This window comes from Emiliania huxleyi, assembly GCF_000372725.1.
Source record: "Emiliania huxleyi CCMP1516 unplaced genomic scaffold EMIHUscaffold_3, whole genome shotgun sequence".
NCBI classification, from domain to species: Eukaryota; Haptophyta; order Isochrysidales; family Noelaerhabdaceae; genus Emiliania; species Emiliania huxleyi.
In genome coordinates, this window is record NW_005199770.1 from 823,745 (window position 1) to 841,982 (window position 18,238).

General features: G+C 67.1%; 6 protein-coding genes across 6 annotated transcripts in view; 2 read left to right on the forward strand and 4 right to left on the reverse strand.

The window, feature by feature from the left end:
* EMIHUDRAFT_447695 (hypothetical protein) overlaps positions 1-3,314 on the forward strand; it is a 4,546-nt gene extending 1,232 nt beyond the window's left edge. Inside the window, exons 6-14 of the mRNA XM_005775213.1 lie at positions 1-328; positions 496-768; positions 1,011-1,193; positions 1,382-1,582; positions 1,671-1,814; positions 1,891-2,151; positions 2,188-2,295; positions 2,408-2,617; positions 2,734-3,314. Of these exons, the coding sequence (XP_005775270.1) occupies positions 1,035-1,193; positions 1,382-1,582; positions 1,671-1,814; positions 1,891-2,151; positions 2,188-2,295; positions 2,408-2,617; positions 2,734-3,105 (1,455 nt within the window). The 5' untranslated portion in view covers positions 1-328; positions 496-768; positions 1,011-1,034 and the 3' untranslated portion in view covers positions 3,106-3,314. The remainder of the gene's footprint in view (positions 329-495; positions 769-1,010; positions 1,194-1,381; positions 1,583-1,670; positions 1,815-1,890; positions 2,152-2,187; positions 2,296-2,407; positions 2,618-2,733) is intronic.
* Positions 3,315-5,046: 1,732 nt separating this feature from the next.
* On the reverse strand, positions 5,047-7,916 carry EMIHUDRAFT_447696 (hypothetical protein; the record flags this gene model as incomplete). Its single annotated transcript, XM_005775214.1, has 4 exons — positions 5,047-5,867; positions 5,935-6,103; positions 6,244-6,308; positions 6,773-7,916. 4 exons carry the CDS (start codon positions 7,914-7,916, stop codon positions 5,047-5,049), a joined length of 2,199 nt encoding a protein of 732 aa, XP_005775271.1.
* A 236-nt stretch (positions 7,917-8,152) lies between these two features.
* On the reverse strand, positions 8,153-9,940 carry EMIHUDRAFT_195240 (hypothetical protein; the record flags this gene model as incomplete). The annotated part of the gene is made up of 5 exons (XM_005775215.1): positions 8,153-8,376; positions 8,950-9,220; positions 9,291-9,673; positions 9,790-9,841; positions 9,917-9,940. 5 exons carry the CDS (start codon positions 9,938-9,940, stop codon positions 8,153-8,155), a joined length of 954 nt encoding a protein of 317 aa, XP_005775272.1.
* Positions 9,941-9,946: 6 nt separating this feature from the next.
* EMIHUDRAFT_61267 (hypothetical protein) lies at positions 9,947-10,246 on the forward strand (the record flags this gene model as incomplete). Its single annotated transcript, XM_005775216.1, has 1 exon — positions 9,947-10,246. A coding segment is annotated over one exon (300 nt), but the record flags the coding sequence as incomplete, so codon positions are not given.
* Positions 10,247-10,770: 524 nt separating this feature from the next.
* Positions 10,771-10,962, reverse strand: EMIHUDRAFT_59280 (hypothetical protein; the record flags this gene model as incomplete). The annotated part of the gene is made up of 1 exon (XM_005775217.1): positions 10,771-10,962. A coding segment is annotated over one exon (192 nt), but the record flags the coding sequence as incomplete, so codon positions are not given.
* A 4,193-nt stretch (positions 10,963-15,155) lies between these two features.
* EMIHUDRAFT_447697 (hypothetical protein) lies at positions 15,156-17,114 on the reverse strand. Its single transcript, XM_005775218.1, has one exon. It carries the CDS (start codon positions 17,079-17,081, stop codon positions 15,387-15,389), a length of 1,695 nt encoding a protein of 564 aa, XP_005775275.1. The 5' UTR covers positions 17,082-17,114; the 3' UTR covers positions 15,156-15,386.
* Positions 17,115-18,238: the final 1,124 nt, after the last annotated feature.

An 18,238-nucleotide genomic window follows, 5' to 3' on the forward strand; every position in this document is an offset into this window, starting at 1 on the left:
CATCTCCGCCACCTCCTCCCTCGGCACCACCGCCACACCCCGCCCCGCCGAGCCGGAGCCTCCGGAGCCGGTGTCCACCTCGTACCGCGACGAGCCGTCGCCAACGCCCGCGCCGTCGCCCGCGCCCGCGCCCGCGCCCGCGCCCGCGCCGGAGCCGGAGCCGGCGCCCGCGCCGGCGTCCTACGAGTCCAAGCCCGAGGATCCGCCGGCGCCGGTGTCGACCTCCGCTTCGACCGTCTACGAGGCGGAGAAGAAGAGCGGCATCTTCGGCACACTCGGCAAGGGCATCACGTCGCTTGCTCACGCCGTCGTCCCGACGCCCAAGAAGGCGCCGCGCCGCGATAGATGGACAGATGCGCACTCCTCTTTGCTCGAAGCGGTGCCCCCTCTCTGGGGATTCTCGAGTCGGCAGAGGCCTCGTGTCGGCCTTCTCCCACACACACCCCTCTCCCCACCTGCTCCACCCGCTCCACCACCCCTCACCCCCCGCCGCAGGACTCGGTCCGCGAAGAGAAGAAGGAGTCCCGCCGCGAGGAGGAGGAGCCAGTGGCGCCGCCGGCGGACGAGGTGCCGGAGGGAAGCCCGGAGGAGAACCGCAAAGTGTGGTTTGAGTATGCGGTGGCGACGGGCGACTACACCCTCGCAAACGAGCTCTGGGTCACACCCGAGGAGAAGGCGATCTGCGACGGCCTCAAGACGCCCGCGCCGGCCGGCGAGGTTGACGTCGAGGAGGCTCGCTGCGCGTGGCTCGACTACCACATCGCCGAGGTGCGGCACGGCCGGACGCCACCCCCACCCACCCACAATGGCCCCCCCCCCCCCCCCCACACACCACAATCATAACCACCACCACCACCACCACCACCGCCGCCACCACCACCCCACCCACGCCACGCCAGGCACTGCCTCACACGCGCGCCGCCCTTTCCGCCCCCGCCCCGCGCAAGACCGGACTCCCTTGCGCGCGCTGCTCCGACCCCCCCCCCGCCCCCCCTTTCCTCCTCCCCCAGGGCGAGTTCGGCAAGGCGGAGGAGATGTGCGTCGGCCCCGAGGACTTCGCAAAGGTGAGCGCCGCGCAGGACGCCGCGCGCACGGAGTGGCGCGACTACGAGATGTCTTGCGGCAACTACAAGACGGCGATGAGCTACTCGGTCACCGACGAGGAGATCGCAGAGTGCGAGCAGGCGAGAGACGTGCCGGGGGGGGAGAGAGGCCGAGACGCGCCGCAGTCAGAAGGGGAGCCGCCGGAGCCGCGCCAAAGACGTGCCAGAGAGAGCGCCAGAGATGAGCGGGCGAGGGGTGCGCACGCGCGGCACCCCACACCATGACACCGCGACGTGCCTGACACCGCGACGTGCCCGTGGCTCCGCTCTTGGCATAGGCGATGTTTAAGAAGGAGTGCGAGACGGGGAGCTACAAGAAGGCGCTCAAGCAGGCGAAGACGCCGGAGCAGGTGGCGGAGGTGGAGAAGTACCAGGAGGCGGGGCGCGTGGCGTGGATGGAGTACCACGCCGCGTGCGGCGACACCAGCGCCGCCCTCAAGTACGCCGTCACGGACGAGGAGGAGGAGAAGTGCAAGCAGGCGCTGGCCTCTCCCCTCCCCAGCCCCCCCCGCCCCTCTCCCCCCTCTGGCACAGCCCCCTCACCCGTGCGCCGTGATCCGCCGACAGGCTGGCATCGACAAGTGCGAGTCGAACCGCAAGGAGTGGCTCGCGTTCTACACCGAGAAGGGCGACTACAGGAAGGCGGAGGAGTGCTGCGTCGAGCCGGCAGAGTACGAGGCCGTCGCCGCAAAGAAGGAGGAGGACCGCAAGGCGCGCAGCGCGCGAGCACGCGCGCCTCTCCTCGGCGCACTTCGGGCTCACCTCGGCGCGCTCCCTCTCCCCTCAGGCGTGGCTCAAGTACGCGATCGAGACTGCCGACTACAAGAGCGCCGAGCAGTACGCCGTCGACGAGGCCGAGGCGGCGGAGGTGGCCGCGTCCAAGGCTGCGTACCCCGAGGTGTGCCGCAGCCAGTGGCGCGTCTACTACCTCGAGACGAAGCAGTACAAGAAGGCAAAGGACTGCTCCGTCACCCCGGAAGAAGTCGCGGAGTGCGAGGCCGCCGAGGCGCGGGGCGAGGGCGGTGTCCGCGCGGCGCAGACCGGACACGTCCGTGACGCGTCCGCGACGCTGGCGCGGCCGTAGGCTGGGTCCGAGGAGCAGTCGCGGACGGAGTGGAAGGCCTATTACGTCGAGACGACCCAGTACGAGAGGGCCATCGGCATGTGCATCACGCCGGAGGAGGAGGCGGAGGTGGGCGCTCCCCCGCCGCGCACACCGCGGCCCGCTGTAGTCTGCGAATGCCGCACAGCGGCATGGCCCCTCTCCACGCGCACCTCACGTCACATTCTCGCCGCGGCGGCAGGTGGACGCCTCGTTCGAGGCGGTGCGGCAGGCGCACGTGGCGGAGCTGAAGAAGAAAGGCAAGTACCACGAGGCGAAGAAGTACGCGCTGTCGGACGAGGAGGTCAAGGCGTGCGACGAGGAGGAAGACGCCAACCAGGAGGTGTGCCGCGTCGAGTGGTACAAGTACCACCTCGAGTGCGGCAAGTACAAGGAGGCGAAGGCCCTCGCGGTGCGCGCCTGCCGCCACTCCCCTCCTCGCGCGCCGACACGCCCCCCTCCCCCCCCCCCCCCCCTTTTACCCGCGGTCACCCCCCCCCCCCCCTCACCCCCCCCCCCCTCCGCCAGGTCACGCCCGAGGAGGACGCCGAGTGCGATAAGGCCGAGTCCGAGCAGCTCGAGACGAACCGCACCGCGTGGCTCGGGTACTACCAGGCGGCTCGCTTTGCGGATCTCGGCGGGATCTCGGCGGGATCTCGGCGGGATCTCGGCGGGGTCTCGGCTCACCTGCTCGGCTCTCGGACGCTACAGGAGATCGGCGACTACACGAGCGCGAAGGCCCTGTGCTGCTCCAAGGAGGAGGACGAGGAGTGCAGCAAAATCTTCGATCAGTACCGCAGCGAGTGGTTGCGCTACGCCATGGACAACAAGGACTACGCGCTGGCCAAGAAGTACTCCGTCACCCCCGAGGAGCTCGCGGCGTGCGAGGCGCTCAAGTGAGCGCACGGCAGGCGCTCTGCCCTGGGCTCTCTCGAGCATGGAAGGGCGCCGGCAGCCCCTTCCCCGCCCGCCTCGCGTCGCTGCGGCGAGCGTGCGAGGGGACTGATGTTGGGACTGACGAGACGCTGACGGGCGTGTGCGGGCGTTGGTATCTATTCTGCGCTGCGCGGCGGCGAAGCCGATAGCCTGGGTGATGCTCCGATAAACCCGCCGGATCTTCGACAAAAGCAGGGACATTTCTTTTTTTGGAAGGGTAGGTGTGAATACAGCTTTCTGGTAGGGTTACATCGACGAACTATGCGGCAATCGACTGGGGGGCAGCCCCCCAGCACATCCCGCACAGAGACCTGGATGTAACCCGATTGTGAGCGTGAGTGAAACCGCCGATGCGATTGCTCATTGCTCAGTCAGTGACCGACAGTCAGTCGCAGCAGACTTTGACGATTGGCGGCCTCGCGCCCTCAGTCGCCCTCCTCTACTAACGGCCCTGCCCCAGCCCAGATGCCTCATCCAGGGTGGTGCAACCACTCGCGCAGGGAGGGAGAGACAGTCGGCGATCTGCGCCGCGCAGATGAGCTCCGCCTCGTCTGCGTCGAGGACGTCCACCGCAGGGCTATCATAGCGCCATATGACGCACTGCCTGTTGTTCATTACTTCGCAGGTGCCAACGTCGAGGACAATCTCACTGGTGGCGGCTGCACTCCCGGCCGGCGGTAGGAGAGATGAAGGCTAATGTACTTGGCAGTGTACGGGGCCTTCCGGCGTGAACAGTGCCCCGGGACGAAAGAGGAGGCGACGTCTCTCTCGTCCACGAGCGCCTCGATGTGCGCATCGACGGTGTAACCAGCTTTGAGAGACGGGAACGAACGGCGGTGAATCGCCGACAGGTGCGCCTTCGTTCCTACCACCACTCCCACCACCGCCAGCTCCGCCGTGGACCTTGCCGGGCCCTCTGATGATGTAGTACCGTGGAGCAGCTAGTCCGAGCCGTTGTTGTACTCTGCTGTGGCGCCAGCTCGGTGTACAATACGGACGAAGACGGCCACAGCAACGGTGTAACCAGCGCGAGCAGGCAGCGCGAACCGCTGTGCCTCGGCGCGCCGGCCGCCGAAATCCTCTAATAAGAGTTCTTTGGCATAGGGGAACCCCAACCCTAAATTTTCTTCGCCTGCGGCGGGCCATCACTTGGATTCGCTGCTTTCGGATTCATTAGCTCTTTCGCACGCCTTTATCCGTCACTCCCCCGAAGATTGGAGGTGTTGATTTATGCACAAATCTATGTGTTGCGAGCGCTAGATGGCGAAATTTTCTTCGCCTCCGGCGGGGCCGCTCGCCGCGGGGCTAGAGAGGGACTTTTGTCGATGTCGGCTAGAAGTGCTGCACCTTTTTGAGAATTTCACCCGCCTGATGTCGCGGCTAGAGACCGTGTGTAGGAGGGCGGGCCTACTTGTACTTTTGTATGAGATAAAAAAGTGCCAATGCCTGATGATACATAAACAGTCGAGCGTAGCCATCGTACCAAGTACCATCTACCAACACCACAATTTACGCTCGACTTACCGCACGGCCACGGGGCTCGCTATCCCAGTCGGGCACGCCACCACCTCCGGCCCTCCCCGGACCCCGAGAGGCCCAACCCCGCGCACTGGCCACTGCGCTCTGCGGCCGGCCCCAGCTCCGTTTGCACACGAGCGCCAGAAAAAAGAACCGAAACGATGCGAGACCGCACTCCTTGGAAGTGCTCCAAGTGTTCCAAAGTCGCACACGCCGCTCGATCGGACTCGGTCCACGACCGTCAGGCCTCTCGCGGGTCAGCAAAGGTCTAGCGGTGGTCTAGCCGGGGCAGCACTACGCATGGCTGTACACCTCCTGTACACTACGCCATACCTCAGTTGTTCTCCCAAGGGGGCTAGTACCTTAAGGTACTACAACAACCGAATCTTAGACCACGCGATTGTTGAACGCCGCGCCAAGCCCGTAGATGTCGCGAAGCTGCTGCTCAAGAACTGCAATCTCGGCGTGCAACGCACTCGTGCGGTCGGCGAGGTGACCATCCGAAGGGCCGTCGGCGCGGTGTCGCCTAGCCGTCGCGCGCGCGTCGAGCAGCTTGCGCAGCTCGTCGGTGTGGCGCTGTACATTCTCCCGCCGCAGGTTCACCAACCCCGGCGCGGTGTCGCCTGGCCCGCGAAGGCGGCTCGCCATGCAGAGCCAATCGTCCGCTAGCAGCCACAGCTGCAGCCGTTTCGCGTCGACGATCGCGCTCGCCGCGGCCTGCTCGGCCTGCTCGGCCAATGCGGCGTCGGTGGCGGCGGCGGACAAGGAAGCGTTGAGTGCCCTCCATCGCGTGTAGGCCTCTCGAAGCCCGGGAAGGAGAGCGAGGTCGTTAAGGTTGAGATGCACCGCCAGAAATCCAGCCGCGCAGCGCGTTAGCTCACGCTCTCGTTCTTCTGCACGCTCCGCATCGCGATGCACTTGGAGCTCGCGCGCCGCGTCAGCTGCTCTGTGGTCGCTGCTGAGGCCGACAAGCGCAAAAGCGCGCACCAGCCGGTCGAACGGGAAACGCACTGCTGGCAGCCGCGCGATCATGTCGTCCAGCCCACGCTGCTGACGAAGCTGGGCGAAGGCGCGCCGGTGCTCCTCGTCGTCCTCCCATTCGTCCTCGCCACCCGAGTCCTCGCCGGAGTCGCCTCCATCCTCGTGTTGTGCCCGGCGAAGCCGTCGCCGCTCGCGCTCGTCTGGCTGGTAGTGTGTCAATGTCGCGCCTATGCAAGGGGCGAGGGCAGATGAGAGGGCGAGAGGACGCAAGAGGGAGTGGGGCGCGCACGGCACCGGCAGCAGCGATCTGCGCGCGCACATCGTCATCGTCGGGCGGAGCGGATGGGCCTGCGTGCGCGCTGGGGCCCGCGCTTGCACTGGGGCCCGCTCCGCTGCCGGGGACGGCGCGGGCGGCGAGTTTGGCCTCTGCGCGCTGCAGGAAGGCTGCAACGTCGACGCCGCCCTGCGGGCAGGTGCCATGCGAACGGACGACGACGCAATCCGTCTGGAGGCAGACGTAGCAGAAACGCGCCATGCACCTGAGGAGAGGAGAGCGGGCTCAAGGAGTAGAGGATGAAGCGGGTTTGGTCGCTTTGCACTCACTTGGAGCACTGAGTCGAGTTGCAGCCACTCGACATCATGACCGGAGCGAGGCAGCTCGGGCAAACCTTGTGATGAACGGGTTCCGAAGGTGGCGCCGCAGGTGCGCCGGGTGGAGCGCTGGACGAGCTACCTGCACTGCCGTCACTGCCATCGACGCCACCGACACCGCCGCCGCTGTCGGCTGGCGGAGGAGCTGCAGCCGTGGTCTCTGACTCTGGCGCCGCACCCTCCTCCTGCACTGTGGGCTCTGCCGCCACCGCCTCGGCCGCCTCCGCGTCCGACGCCGCGTCTGCGTCCGCCGCCGCGTCCGCCTCCGCCTCCGCCTCCGCAGCGGCCGCGGGCCCGTTGAGCGCCGACGACGGCCCAGTGAGCATTGCCACCTGGAGTGCCTCAAAAGCAGCGCCACCGCCGCCGCGTCCACCGCCGCCTCTTCCACCGCGTCCACCGCCGCCGCCACCTCCGCCGCGCCCTCCTCCGTCGCCGCCGCCGCCACCACCTCCGCCGCGCCCGCCTCCGCCTCCGTCGTGACCCTCTCCCACGCGCGCCTCCGCCTGCACCAGTTGAGCGGCCTCGAGCACCCGCCGCGCAGATTGCGGCAGTGCGGCGAGCAAAGCGTGCGCATCGAGCGCTTGCAGCTCCTGGATGTCAAACGCTCCTTCTCTGGCCGGGCGGTGGAGCTGGAGGTTGCACTGGGAGAGCATGTCCCAGACGTGCCGGTCACCACCCGCGGCCTCAGCCTCGGCCTCTGCGATCGTCGCGCGATGTCTCATGCCCGTCGAGCGATGTGTCATGCCGTCGCAGACCGAGCGCAGCAGGTTCAGCCACGGACCTGCCGACTCGGCAGCATCGCTGATAGTGGCCATCGGTGCGATGAAATGATCCTGCCATTGGACCACGCGCAGGCACGGCAGCGGGAAGTGCGCGTCCTTGCCACAGAGTAGACAGTAGTGCGTGCCGCACTCGCAGCGGAGATTCACGCAGCCAGGGGCAGCCGGGCGGTTGAATTTTGGGCAGCTCGGGCAGCGTCGGTAGTTTCCGTCTGCGTCCAAGGAGGTGGCTGCATCGGCGGCTCGGAGGAGCTCTGCGTCCGCCTCGTCGAGAGGCAGCAACCCAATCTCCTCCTCCAGCACGCCCACACACGCACCGCCGTCGCACGCTTTGCCGCCCAGCTGCGCGCAGGTGAAGGGCGGCCTGTCGGTCGCAACACCGTCGCTAGGGTGGAGCACCGACTGGAGGAAGCCGGCCAGGCACTCGGTACAGACGGCGTGCTGGCATGAGAGCGTGAAGTATACCTCGTTCTCGTTGCTCGAACAGCACACGAGGCACTCGAGCGACGCGCCGCAACGCTGCCGCTTACTGGAGAGCAGGCGGTCCAGATCGCCCTCGTCGTACCAGGCCTCAAAGACTTTGGTCACGTCCCACGGTGGCCGCGTGCGCCGCAAGAGCAGCCTCGCAGTCTCCTGCTTCACGTCTAGCGTGTCCATGACCTGCTTCGCCTTTTTGGCTTGCGCCGCCCGCAGCGCGTCAACATCGAGACACGTGGTGGTGTCCGAGCCGACGCGGCGGATGGGGACATCGTCGCAGTCAGCAAACGCTGCCTCGTCAATAGAGCCAGCGCTCGTCCCAGACACGTCGCGCCGCGGCTTCTTCTGCCCCGGCACAGCCGAGGCCATCTCCTTGCGATGCGCACGCCGCTCGAGGAGGCGGGGCTGCGCGGTCCTGCGCTTGGGTGCTGCAGCCAGACCAATCTAATTCTTTTTCTTCTTTTTCTTTCTAGAACTCTTCCAGAAAACAAGGGATCAACAAGCTGTACGCGCTGTCGGTGCGGAAAAGCGCGGTGCCACAGAGTTTGGCCCACTCCATTCCCCGACGCTCGCACCTGCGCTTCGACCTTCGTCAGCGTCTCACCTCACGCCACGTGCACCTCAAACCACCCCGTGACCGGTGCACGGCAGATTGGGCACTTCTCCAACCTTGCAGAGCACCGGCCGCAAGCGCACTGGTGGCCACACGGCGTCGCTAGGTGGGATTTGGGGTTGGTGAAGCAAATGATGCACGTGGTCTGGCCGCCAATCGTAGACTCTGCCGGCGGTCGGCCCGTTTCGAAGTTGGCGTCCGCCAGCGAGATGGCTCCTGATTGTGGTGGCAGCTCGCTATGGGACACGCTAGGTGGAGGGGCGGCATCAGGTTGCTGTGTCTCAGCTGGCGGCTGCGCCGCCGCCGCCTCCATCGCCACCCTCTCCGCCGCCACCTGCTCCGCCTGCTCCGCCGCCGGTTGCTCCGCCGCCTGTGCCGCCACCGTCGCTGCTGCCTCCCGTGCCGCCTCCCTCCCCGCCCCCGCTTCTTCCGCCGCCGCCTCGCCTTCGGCGCTTGGCGTTGATACAGAATGCCCCTCCGCCTTCTTGCGCCGCCGCCGCTCGCGCTTCTGACGCTCGCGCTCTGCCGCCTCCGCCGCCTTCGCCTCCCGTTGCTGCTGCCGTTGCTGCATCGCCTGCTGCTGCGTTGCCGCCTGACGCGCCCTTGCCGCCGTCGCAAGCGGAGCGAGAAGATACTTTCTGAGCGGAGCGATAACCACTGGAGTGACAAAGTACCACGAGAGCGGAGCGCCCACATACTCCACGAGCCATCCCGCAAGGCTGAAAGCGGCTTGCTCGATGCATCTCTCGAATTGAGCGTTTCGCTCACAGAGCTTACGGCGTCTCCCACCTAGGACGGCGAATTCCGCGCCATTCATGAGCTTCTCGAAGACGTAGAAGGAAGACACCGCGAATAGCAAGGCCACGCACACGTATATCAGCCCCTGTATCAGTCCGTACCCGCTCACCCACTCCAAAAGCAGCCGAAAGATGCTGGTTATCCCACCCTCGCTCCACGTGCTGACTATCAAGGGTGCTATCGCATGGACGTACTCCTTTCCATACAGTAGCCACGAAGTGAGGAGAATGAAGAAGCAGACAAGCACGCTTCTCCCCGGACCCTGGGGGGAGATAGAGCTCATTCACTAGTAGAAGCGCTAAGAGCACGAGGGGGGGTATAAAATAGTCCACCCCAAGCTGTTGCCCAAGCTTGGAAAAGACAAACTCCAAGCTGTTGTTTGACAGCGACGGTATCTCCTGCACAAAGCCATCCGAGGGCGCCGACCCCGTCAGCGATGGAGTTGGCCGCACAACGCTCTCTGAGGGCTCCGCCCCCTTCCCCAATGCGGCTGTGTGAAAGGCGTCGGCTGTGACCATGAATGTCGTTGGCGGAGGCTCCGCGAGGCCCTCTGGACTTTTCTTTGATGGCGATGGAGCTGTCGCCACAAGTCTCTCCGGGGGCTCCATCCCCATTGCGGCGTCTGGGGGTGGAGCCCAGACAGCCGTCCCCAGCCCAAAAGCAACAGTCGCGCATATAAGGCCGTCGATCCACACCCGCAATTTTACCTCGTTGCCTTCACGCACACACTGATAGGGGAACCCGCCAAGCCGCCCGTTCACGTACGAAGCCATTCTCCCGCAAGCCCTGCACATGCTCTGTCGACTAGATATCCTCCAAACCGAAGTCAACCTTTGCCGCAAGTAAAAACAAAGAGCGCCGGGACGCGGAGTTCGGCACGCCCCTGTGTGCCAGTCGGTGACGGGACAGGGCGGCAGCGGTGCACTTTGAGCAGAAAAAACAACGCAAAAAATAAAACCGATGGCGGGAGTTGTTCGCCCATATTTTTGCGACAGCCCGCAAGCAGTGTGCGACGGCGCTTGCTGCTGCAGGCTCTCGCCCAAGCCCCATGGACGGGGCTCGCGAGTGTCTCGACATGCCGCTGCGCGTCGGCCTCACCGACGGCAGGGTCATCTACGGCCGCTTCGCCTGCCTCGACAAGCAGCAGAACCTGCTGCTCTCCGAGGCGCGTGAGACGCGCAAGCTGGGCGGCGGCGCTGCAGACAACGGCGTGAGCGAGCGGCACCTGGGCACAGTGCTGGTGCCTAGGAGATGGGTGACGAGCTGTCATACCGCGGTTGTTACGTAGATCAACGCGGCTGTCGCTATGTCTAGATGCGAACGGACAGCTCACTGTATGGAGATGTGTCCTGTTGGTTAGGGTTATATTCGCGCGCGGCGAAAAGCACAATGTATGCATGTGCCGGCGCAACTCGGAGTTCGCTCGGAACTCGTCTGGAGAAGTGAGCTGCACTCAGGTGCGCGCGCGCACACACCGCACAGTCACAGAGAGAGAGAAATCACAGTACACAGAAAACACGCAGTCCGCGAGTGTATGAATTGCACGACTTTGCGGGCACCACAGCGCGCACACGGCAGTCGGCAGAGAGAGAGAGAGTTGTACTGGCATATCGCAAAGGCCAGGGGGGACGCGTGGCTGTACTCAGCGCACGTCTCGACGTAACGGCGCGGAGGTGGACCGCAGATCTCCCTCCCGACCACAGCCGCGCTCCCTCACGGCACGCCGCGCGTGAGGATGCGTGCGCCGGCGGGCGGCACCATGCCGTCGCTCAGCTTCACGGTGCCCGCGTTGATGGCCTCGTGCAGCCTGACAATGTTCTCCTCGATCGAGTCGCGGTAGACGAAGCGCGTGACGAGCACGTCCTTGGTCTGGCCGAGGCGGTGGATGCGGCCGGCCGCCTGCACCTCGGCCGCCGGGTTGAAGGCGGGCTCGAAGAGGTAGACGCGGTTCGCGGATGTGAGCGTCATGCCGACGGCGCCCACCCGCAGCGTGACGACGAGCACCTGCTCGCGCGGGAGACAGAGAGACAGGGGTCGAACACCGCCGCTCGACCGGCTGCGGCGTGACATCGCCGCCGTCCGCCTTTGGGCCGGCGCTGCCCTTGCCGCGCCCCTGGAACTCGCGGACCGCGTCGTGGCGCCGCGCATTGTCCATCGCGCCGTGGATCTCGTAGACCTGGAAGGGAGGCTGGCCATGCGCCGCCTAAGGGCGTGTCCCGGACACGTCGTGGGCGTGTCCGCCGCGCGCGCGGCCGGCCGCGCGGCCAGCCGCCTGGCCGTGATGCTGCTTGAGCAGCGCGACGAGCGCGGCGTGCGTCTCGCGGTGGTGCGTGAAAACGACCGCCATGCAGTTGCGCTCCGCGTTGCGGAGCACGCGCAGGTCGGTGAGGAGCGCGCGCAGCTTGGTGCACTCGCTCAGCTTGGGCGCGTACTCGAACGTGTACTCGGTCCCCGCCTTCTTCGTCTTGTGGTACATGAGCAGCGCCTGCGGAGAGGGGATCGGAGGGGAGAGGCGGAAGTGGCGGCGGAGGTGGAAAGGCAGGCGGCGGCGGAGGTAACGGGGGGGGCGGGGGGGGGGAGGCGCCTGCGACTCGGTGAAGGCGCGCTCCTGGCCGGAGAACCTTGTCGCGGGGCAGGGAGAGAGGGTGAGAGACTGCAACACGAGGGCGGGAGCGGCACGGCCGCGCACTTGTAGATGTTGGAGCAAGCCTGCCGGCGGCAGCGCAGCGCCATCTCGAGGAAGAAGTCCTTGGCGCCCTCGCGTTCAATCTTCGGCACCTGGTTCGAGTCTTTCTCGGCGGCGAGGTCGTAGAGCGCGCGCTCGTTGGCCGTCATCTGCAGCCACACGACCTTGGTCTGCGAGGCGGGCAGCGAGAGCGCGGCCGAGCCCTTGATGACCTGCGCCTACAGGCGCATCCGAATCCCGCGTGTGCGCTCTGCACAGCCTCGCGTGCCGACCGCCTGGAGACGTCTCCTCCGCGCCTTCTTGTGCCGGATGCAGATCTGCTTCATCGCCGCGAGCAGCCCCGGCCCGACGCTCGCCGCGTGCAGCCGCAGCCCGAGCTCGGCGTGGCCGAGGAGGTGCGCGCCAAGCGACAGGTCCTCCACGCCGCGTGTGAGCGGCGTGCCGGTCAGCAGCCACACCCGGCCGGCGGAGCACTCGTAGTTCGCCTGCGCGGTCTGCCGGAACCCGCTCGGCGTCCAGGCGCCGCCGGCAGACCGCCACGGTCGGTGGAAGAGGAAGGCGTTCTTGACGTCGTCCGTGTGCACCTCGTCGACGACGATGCGGTGGAAGGAGTAGCCGAGCAGCTTGGCGGCCATGCCCGACGTGGTGAGGATGACGTCGGCGCTGGTGAAGCTCGCGAGCACCTTGGCCTGGCTCGCGGCCCAGACCGACGCCTTGTGCGCGCACGAGTGCCACGTGACCACCTTGAGGCCCGGCGCAAAGTCGCGGACCTCGTCGGCCCACTGCCCCAGCAGCGACACGGGCGCGATGACGAGCGTGGCGCGCAGCCGGATGATGCCCTCGCTGTAGCGCTGCAAGGCCTGGAAGCCGCCCTTGCACTCTCGGATCCACCCGTGAAGCTCCGGGTGGCGTGTGCTCACGAGAGTCGCCGGCGCCGCCCAGTCGCCCCACGCCCAGTCGTCCTCGCTCGCGTCGACCCAGATCTCGCGCTCCTCCTCGGTGGCCGCCTGCGGGGCGCGCTGTGGACGCGTCACGGACGCGTGTGACGGACAGACCGGTCGCTCCTCAGGGAGGCCACCTCGTCGAACCGCACCATCATGCCCTCGTAGTTGCTCCAGCGCACGACACCGAGCTGAGGGCACGCGGGCGCGGCCGCCTCCTGCGCCGCCGTCGCCTCGCCCCCCTGCGCGTACCAGACCGTGATCCGGACGCCGTCCGCGAGCATCGGCGCCGTCGCGCCCGCGGGCGGCGCCGGGTTCGCGAGGATGACGCTGAGGGCGCAGAGAGTCTTGCCCATCCCCACCTCGTCCGCGACGTAGCCGCCGCGCACGCCGACGGGCATCGGCGCCGTGCAGCGCTCGGGCCGCACAAAGCTGGTGCCGAGGCTCGACGGCTCCGCCGAGCGCTCGCGGTCGAGCATGAAGCCGATGGTCTGCTTCTGGTAGGTGCGCAAGCGGACGTCGCGGCGGAGCCCCGCGTGCTCCGAGGCCTCGTTGGCGTAGATGGACCCCTGCGTCACCGCGGCGAGGATGCGCTCGCAGCTCCACGCAGGCGCGCCGCTGCTGCTCCCCGCCGCTGCTGCGGAACGCGACGGCGGGGCGGGCGCGCGCAGCGCGGCTTGGGCGGCGAGGTCGGCCGCGGCCTGTGCCTCGCGGGCCTTGGCGGCGGCGGCGGCGGCGGCGGCGCGGGCGGCTTCGCTCGCCGCCTTGGCGCGCTGGCGCTGCCAGAAGGGGTCGGCGTGCCGTGCGCGGCAGTGCTCGCGCCACGCCTTGCACGACGAGACGACGGCGTCGCACACGTAGCAGAAGCAGAGCGTGCAGTGCTCCGCCTCGGAGCCGCGCTCAAAGCGGCAGACGACGCAGTTCTCGCGGGCGTGCGGGAAATCCTGGAGGGCGACGTGGCCCGTGCGGCCCACAAACTGCACGTCCTCCTCCGCGCCAGCTGTTGCTGCCGCGCCACCCGTGGCCGCCTCGGGCGCCGGAGCGGGCACCTCCTCGACCTCGTCGTCGTCGTCGCGAGCGACTGGACGCACCTTGCGCTTGCCGGCTGACGTACCTTCCGCCGGGAGGGAGGAGGCGGAGGCGGAGGCGGAGGTGGAGGCGGTGGCGGCGGAGGAGGCGGAGGCGGAGGCGGAGGAGGAGGCGGAGGCGGAGGCGGTGGCGGAGGAGGAGGCGGAGGCGGAGGCGGTGGCGGTGGCGGAGGCGGAAGCGGTCGATGCAGAGTTTGGCGGCAGCGAATCCAGCCCAACTCCGTACTGCTTCGTGAGCGCAGCGTTGAGCTCCGCCTCTTTGCCCTCGAAGAACTCGGCGACCTTTGAAACCGAGTGAGCACCTTGCACGTTGAGCTTGCTCGGGTTGTGCCTGGAGTAGAACTGACGCAGTCGACTCTCCAGGGCGGAGGCAGCGGCTGCAGAGGCGGCACCGTCGGAGGCAGTGGAGGAGGCTGGGCGGGCAGCTCTCGCGGCGATGGTAGAGGTGTGGCTCGCAGCGATAGGTGGCACGTCGTCCTCCTCGCTTGATGCGCAAAGGTCGATCTCGTTGCCATCATCACTCGAGTCGCAGAGGTCGATAACGTCGGCCATTGAGCCCGCCCGCCTCCCGCCTCGGCCTGCTGCAAAAGAATTTTACAAGCGGGCGCACGACACTCACGCGACAGGCGAGGCGCGGGCGACGGCTTCCTCAGAAGCCGTCGCCCGCACCACAGGAGCAGTCACACCACCACTCCCACTCCGGCGCCCACCCGCTCCCCACCCCGACATCCCCACCCCACCCCACGCTCGCCCACGACGCCAGCCGCCCGTCGCCCGCCGCACCGCCGTCTCGCCCGCCGCCTCGCCCAGCCTCCGCGCCCGCCCGCCCGACCGCCGCCAGCGCCGGCATCTCGACGGCCTCCGCCTCGCCCGCCCTCCGATCCTGTGGTCTCGCTGAAGAAATCGACGCAGCAGCGACCTCGACCGAGTCGGACTCGGGCGACTGACATTCGCTGGTGACGTAAAAGCGGGCTCGTCCAGGACCAGAAGGCAGGGGCAGGCAGCCGCCCTCCGCCTCCGCCGCAGCAGCCGCCCCACCCGCTCCCCACACCTGTGGCCACTCAAAGAAGAAAGACGCAGCGCCAGCCGCACCCGAGACAAGCCCGAGCGCCCGCCGGCGGCAGACCGCCTTAATGAGGACACGTCCAGGAATGAGGAGTAGGCGAGGGCAGCCGCCCTCCCCACCCACCGCCGGCGGCAGACCGCCAGCGGGAACCTCCAGCAGGGCAGAGCCTCTGGCTCCGCCAACCTCTGCGGGCCCGCGCCACGCGCGGGCACCGCGCTCCTCCTCTCGAGCGTGCGCCGCCGCGGCCCCTGCAAAGAAACTTGTGCGCCGGCACGGGACTGGCGCGCACTGGCACTAACGCTGCAAAAGAAACTTAGGTAAAACTGGCCACTGTTCCTCACCTTCCTATCTATCTATCCTCCAAGCTCCACGTGTGAGAGGTTGCAGGATGCAGCCAACTCTACACTCCAAGTGCCGCAAGGTTTTTTGTTTCTTTCTGCAAGCGCGAAAAGCTCAACCGCACTATCCTGTGCCCAACCGCCTGACCACTCCCGCCCCGAACATGCTCCGACAACATGCAGGCTCGAGTGGCTCTCGCACGCCGCGCGGCCATGACACCCAATGCATTGTACAGTTCCACCTAATGTTTTTCGCGCGCGCCGCGCGGCTAGAGGTTTCGGCTATGAGGGCGTCACATGTGCCAGGGCTCACGCCATGAGGGCGTCGGCCGCGTCGGCCGCGCTGACGCCGGGCACCGCGTCGTTGACGCAGAGCTTGCGCTTCTTTGACCGGTCGACATCTGCCGAGACGTCAGCGCTACCGGCAGCGATTGCAGAGATAAGCCTCTTGCGCCTGAAGGTCGCGCACGCCGCCGCCTCGCCCGCGCGGCTCACCTCCTGCTGCAGGGCCAGCGCCTCCTGCACGAGCGCCTTGACGACTGGGCTGCGCCGGTAGACGCGCGAGAGGGCGTCCTTGATCGCGCCGTCCGGAAGGCAGACGCGCACCAGAGGGAAGCGGACGAGCGGCGCCACCTGATCGATAACCGTGGCCTCGCGGCCGGGCACCTCGGCCCAGTCGAGAAAGGCGCGGAGCACCGTCTCCTCCGAGTCGACCTTCAGCTTTTTGCGCGAGAGCATGCGCGAGAAGGTCGCCGCGTCGACCCAACGGGCCGTGGAGCGTTCGAACCCGAAGAAGTATGCCATGCCGTCGACGAGCTTTTCCCAGAGGCGGGCGAACTCGACGTTGCTGGCTGGCTGGAGGGAGAGCTCGTCGTGTTTGCGGATTATGTCTTCGATGTCCTCGCCGGTCAGGAGGGCGTCGAGCGAGTCGAGCGCGGGCGCCCCGTTGGCGAGGCAGCGGAGGAGGAAGACGCATTCCTCCAGAGAGGGCGCCGGCTCCGACGCAAGCAGCGGTGGCGCGTGGGCCGGATCGAGCGGCACCTTCGCCCAGCGGGCAGACAACCAGACCGAGATGAGTCGATGCGTCCTGACGCGCACGAACCCGCCGTCTCTCTCTCCCTCCCTCTGCGCGTCCAACACTTTGAGCAGAGCTGCAGGCGAGAAGGCGCTGAGCACCGTCGGGTCTTTGAGCACGTCCCACTCCGCGAGGCGAATCGACCGCGCGCAGCTCGCACCCACCTCGCGGAAGGCCTCGACGAGCCAATCGTGGCGGTCATCCGACGATAGAGTGTCGACATGGTCTATCGAGCTCGTGAGCGCAGCACAAAAGGCGGCGCACTCGACCGGATCGGCGATGCGTTCGGCGCTGCGGCCCACGACGAAGGCGTTGGTGCAGAGAGTGGCGACCTTGCGCATCGAGCTGTCGAGGTCTGAGCTATCCGCGGGCCCACCGAGCATCGCCACGAGCTCGAGCACCTCGAACGCAAGGCTCTGGCCGAAGCTGGCGCAATCGGTGCAGCCTGGGAGGTGCAGCTCGAGCATGAGCGCGCGCACGGCCTCGCGCGTCGCGTCGAGCGAGACCACGCCCTCGTCGTCGCCAAGCTCCGCCCCGGTCGCCTCGAGCCTCGTCTGGAAGTAGGCGGAGGCTGCGCTGAGCGTCGCTTTGCGCGCCGGGCACTGGCTTCCGTCGACTGTGGACTTGACCATGACATCGTGATCGAAGAGGAGCTGCCGTGCCGCGTCAGCGAGCGCGCTGATCTTGTGCGCGGAATCGGCTGCGAGCTGGCGCTTCTCGTCCTCAACCGCCGCAAGCTGTGCCTCAAGCTGCACAAGCCGCTCTTGCACAGCCTGCACTGCGCGGCGGTGGTTTTGCTCGTGCGCGACGCGCTGCGGGTAGCCGCCGAGATTTGCGACCAGGGCGGCGCTTCCAGGCGACAGGTTGCTAGCCCTCTCTCGAGCCTCCTGCTCCTCTCTCTCTCTCTCCCTCAGGAGCCTAGCAAGCATGGCTAGGACCTGTCTATGCCCGGTCGGGCCGGTCTCTTTCGCACTCAACCAGCAAAAGAATTTTACACTTGCAGACTGGGAAATTCGCATGCGCCACAAACCTCCTCTTCCGGTGAGGGGAGTTTTCTGTAAAATTCTTCTGTTTCCACGCACAGCTCGTTCCCGCCTACTTTGATAATCCGCGCGACCTGTGTGTCGCGCGCCCGCCGCAAGGAAGCGCGTCGCGCGTGGCAGTGACCCTGGCGAAGAGACTCGGCGTTGCGGCAGTGCCGCCGGCCGTGGAGGCACGGCTACAACGATGTCCCACGCTGCAGGCCTCCCTTGGCTGCCTGACGACCTGTTGCTCTTGCTGCTCGACCGATGGGTGGCAGACCCAATGGCGCCGTCCTCTGCCGCCGCCCTTGCCTCGGCCACGGCCGACCTGCATCGCCTGCTCCTCCCGGCGACCTCGAAGCTGAAGCAGGCGCGTCTCGACTTCCTCGCGCTGTGCCAGCTTCTCAGAAAGACGCCCGCGAACCTCTCCCTCGCCAAGTCCGTCTGCCTCGTTGAGGCAACCTCCAGCAACGCGGCGGCTCTCGGAAGGGCGGCGGCGCACGGCAACCTACGCAACATCGAATTGCTAACCGTGAGCGACACGCGCGCCATGGCCGGCGGTGAGGACGCGCTCGAGCCTCTCGGACAGGCACTCGCAATCGGCGCCTTGCCGCGGCTGCAACATCTCAACCTCAGTGGCAATCTGCTCAGCGGTGGGTTTTGCAAGACCCTGGAGGCCGCGTGTGAGACCGGCGCGCTGAGCTCTCTGATCGGCCTCAATCTCAGCCGCACGACCCGTGCGGCCGCAGCGCTGGCACAGGCACTAGCGGGAGGGGCGCGCCTCGCTTGCATGAAGCAGCTTTACCTCGCCGACGCAGGCATCGACGACGCGCAGGTGGAGAATCTCTGCACGCGTGGCGTTGGCGGGCTGGGCGGGCTCCAGGAGCTCTACCTTTGCAACAACGTTGCCATCACGGACAACAGCCTCTATGTGCTCTCCGCAGTGCTGGACAGAGGCGCGCTCCCCGAGCTGCAGCGATTGTACGTGCCCAAAGCGCTCGGTGAGGCGCGTGAGGCGCGGTCGGCGATCTGCGCCGCGGCGGCGGAGAGAGGTGTTCGGGTGT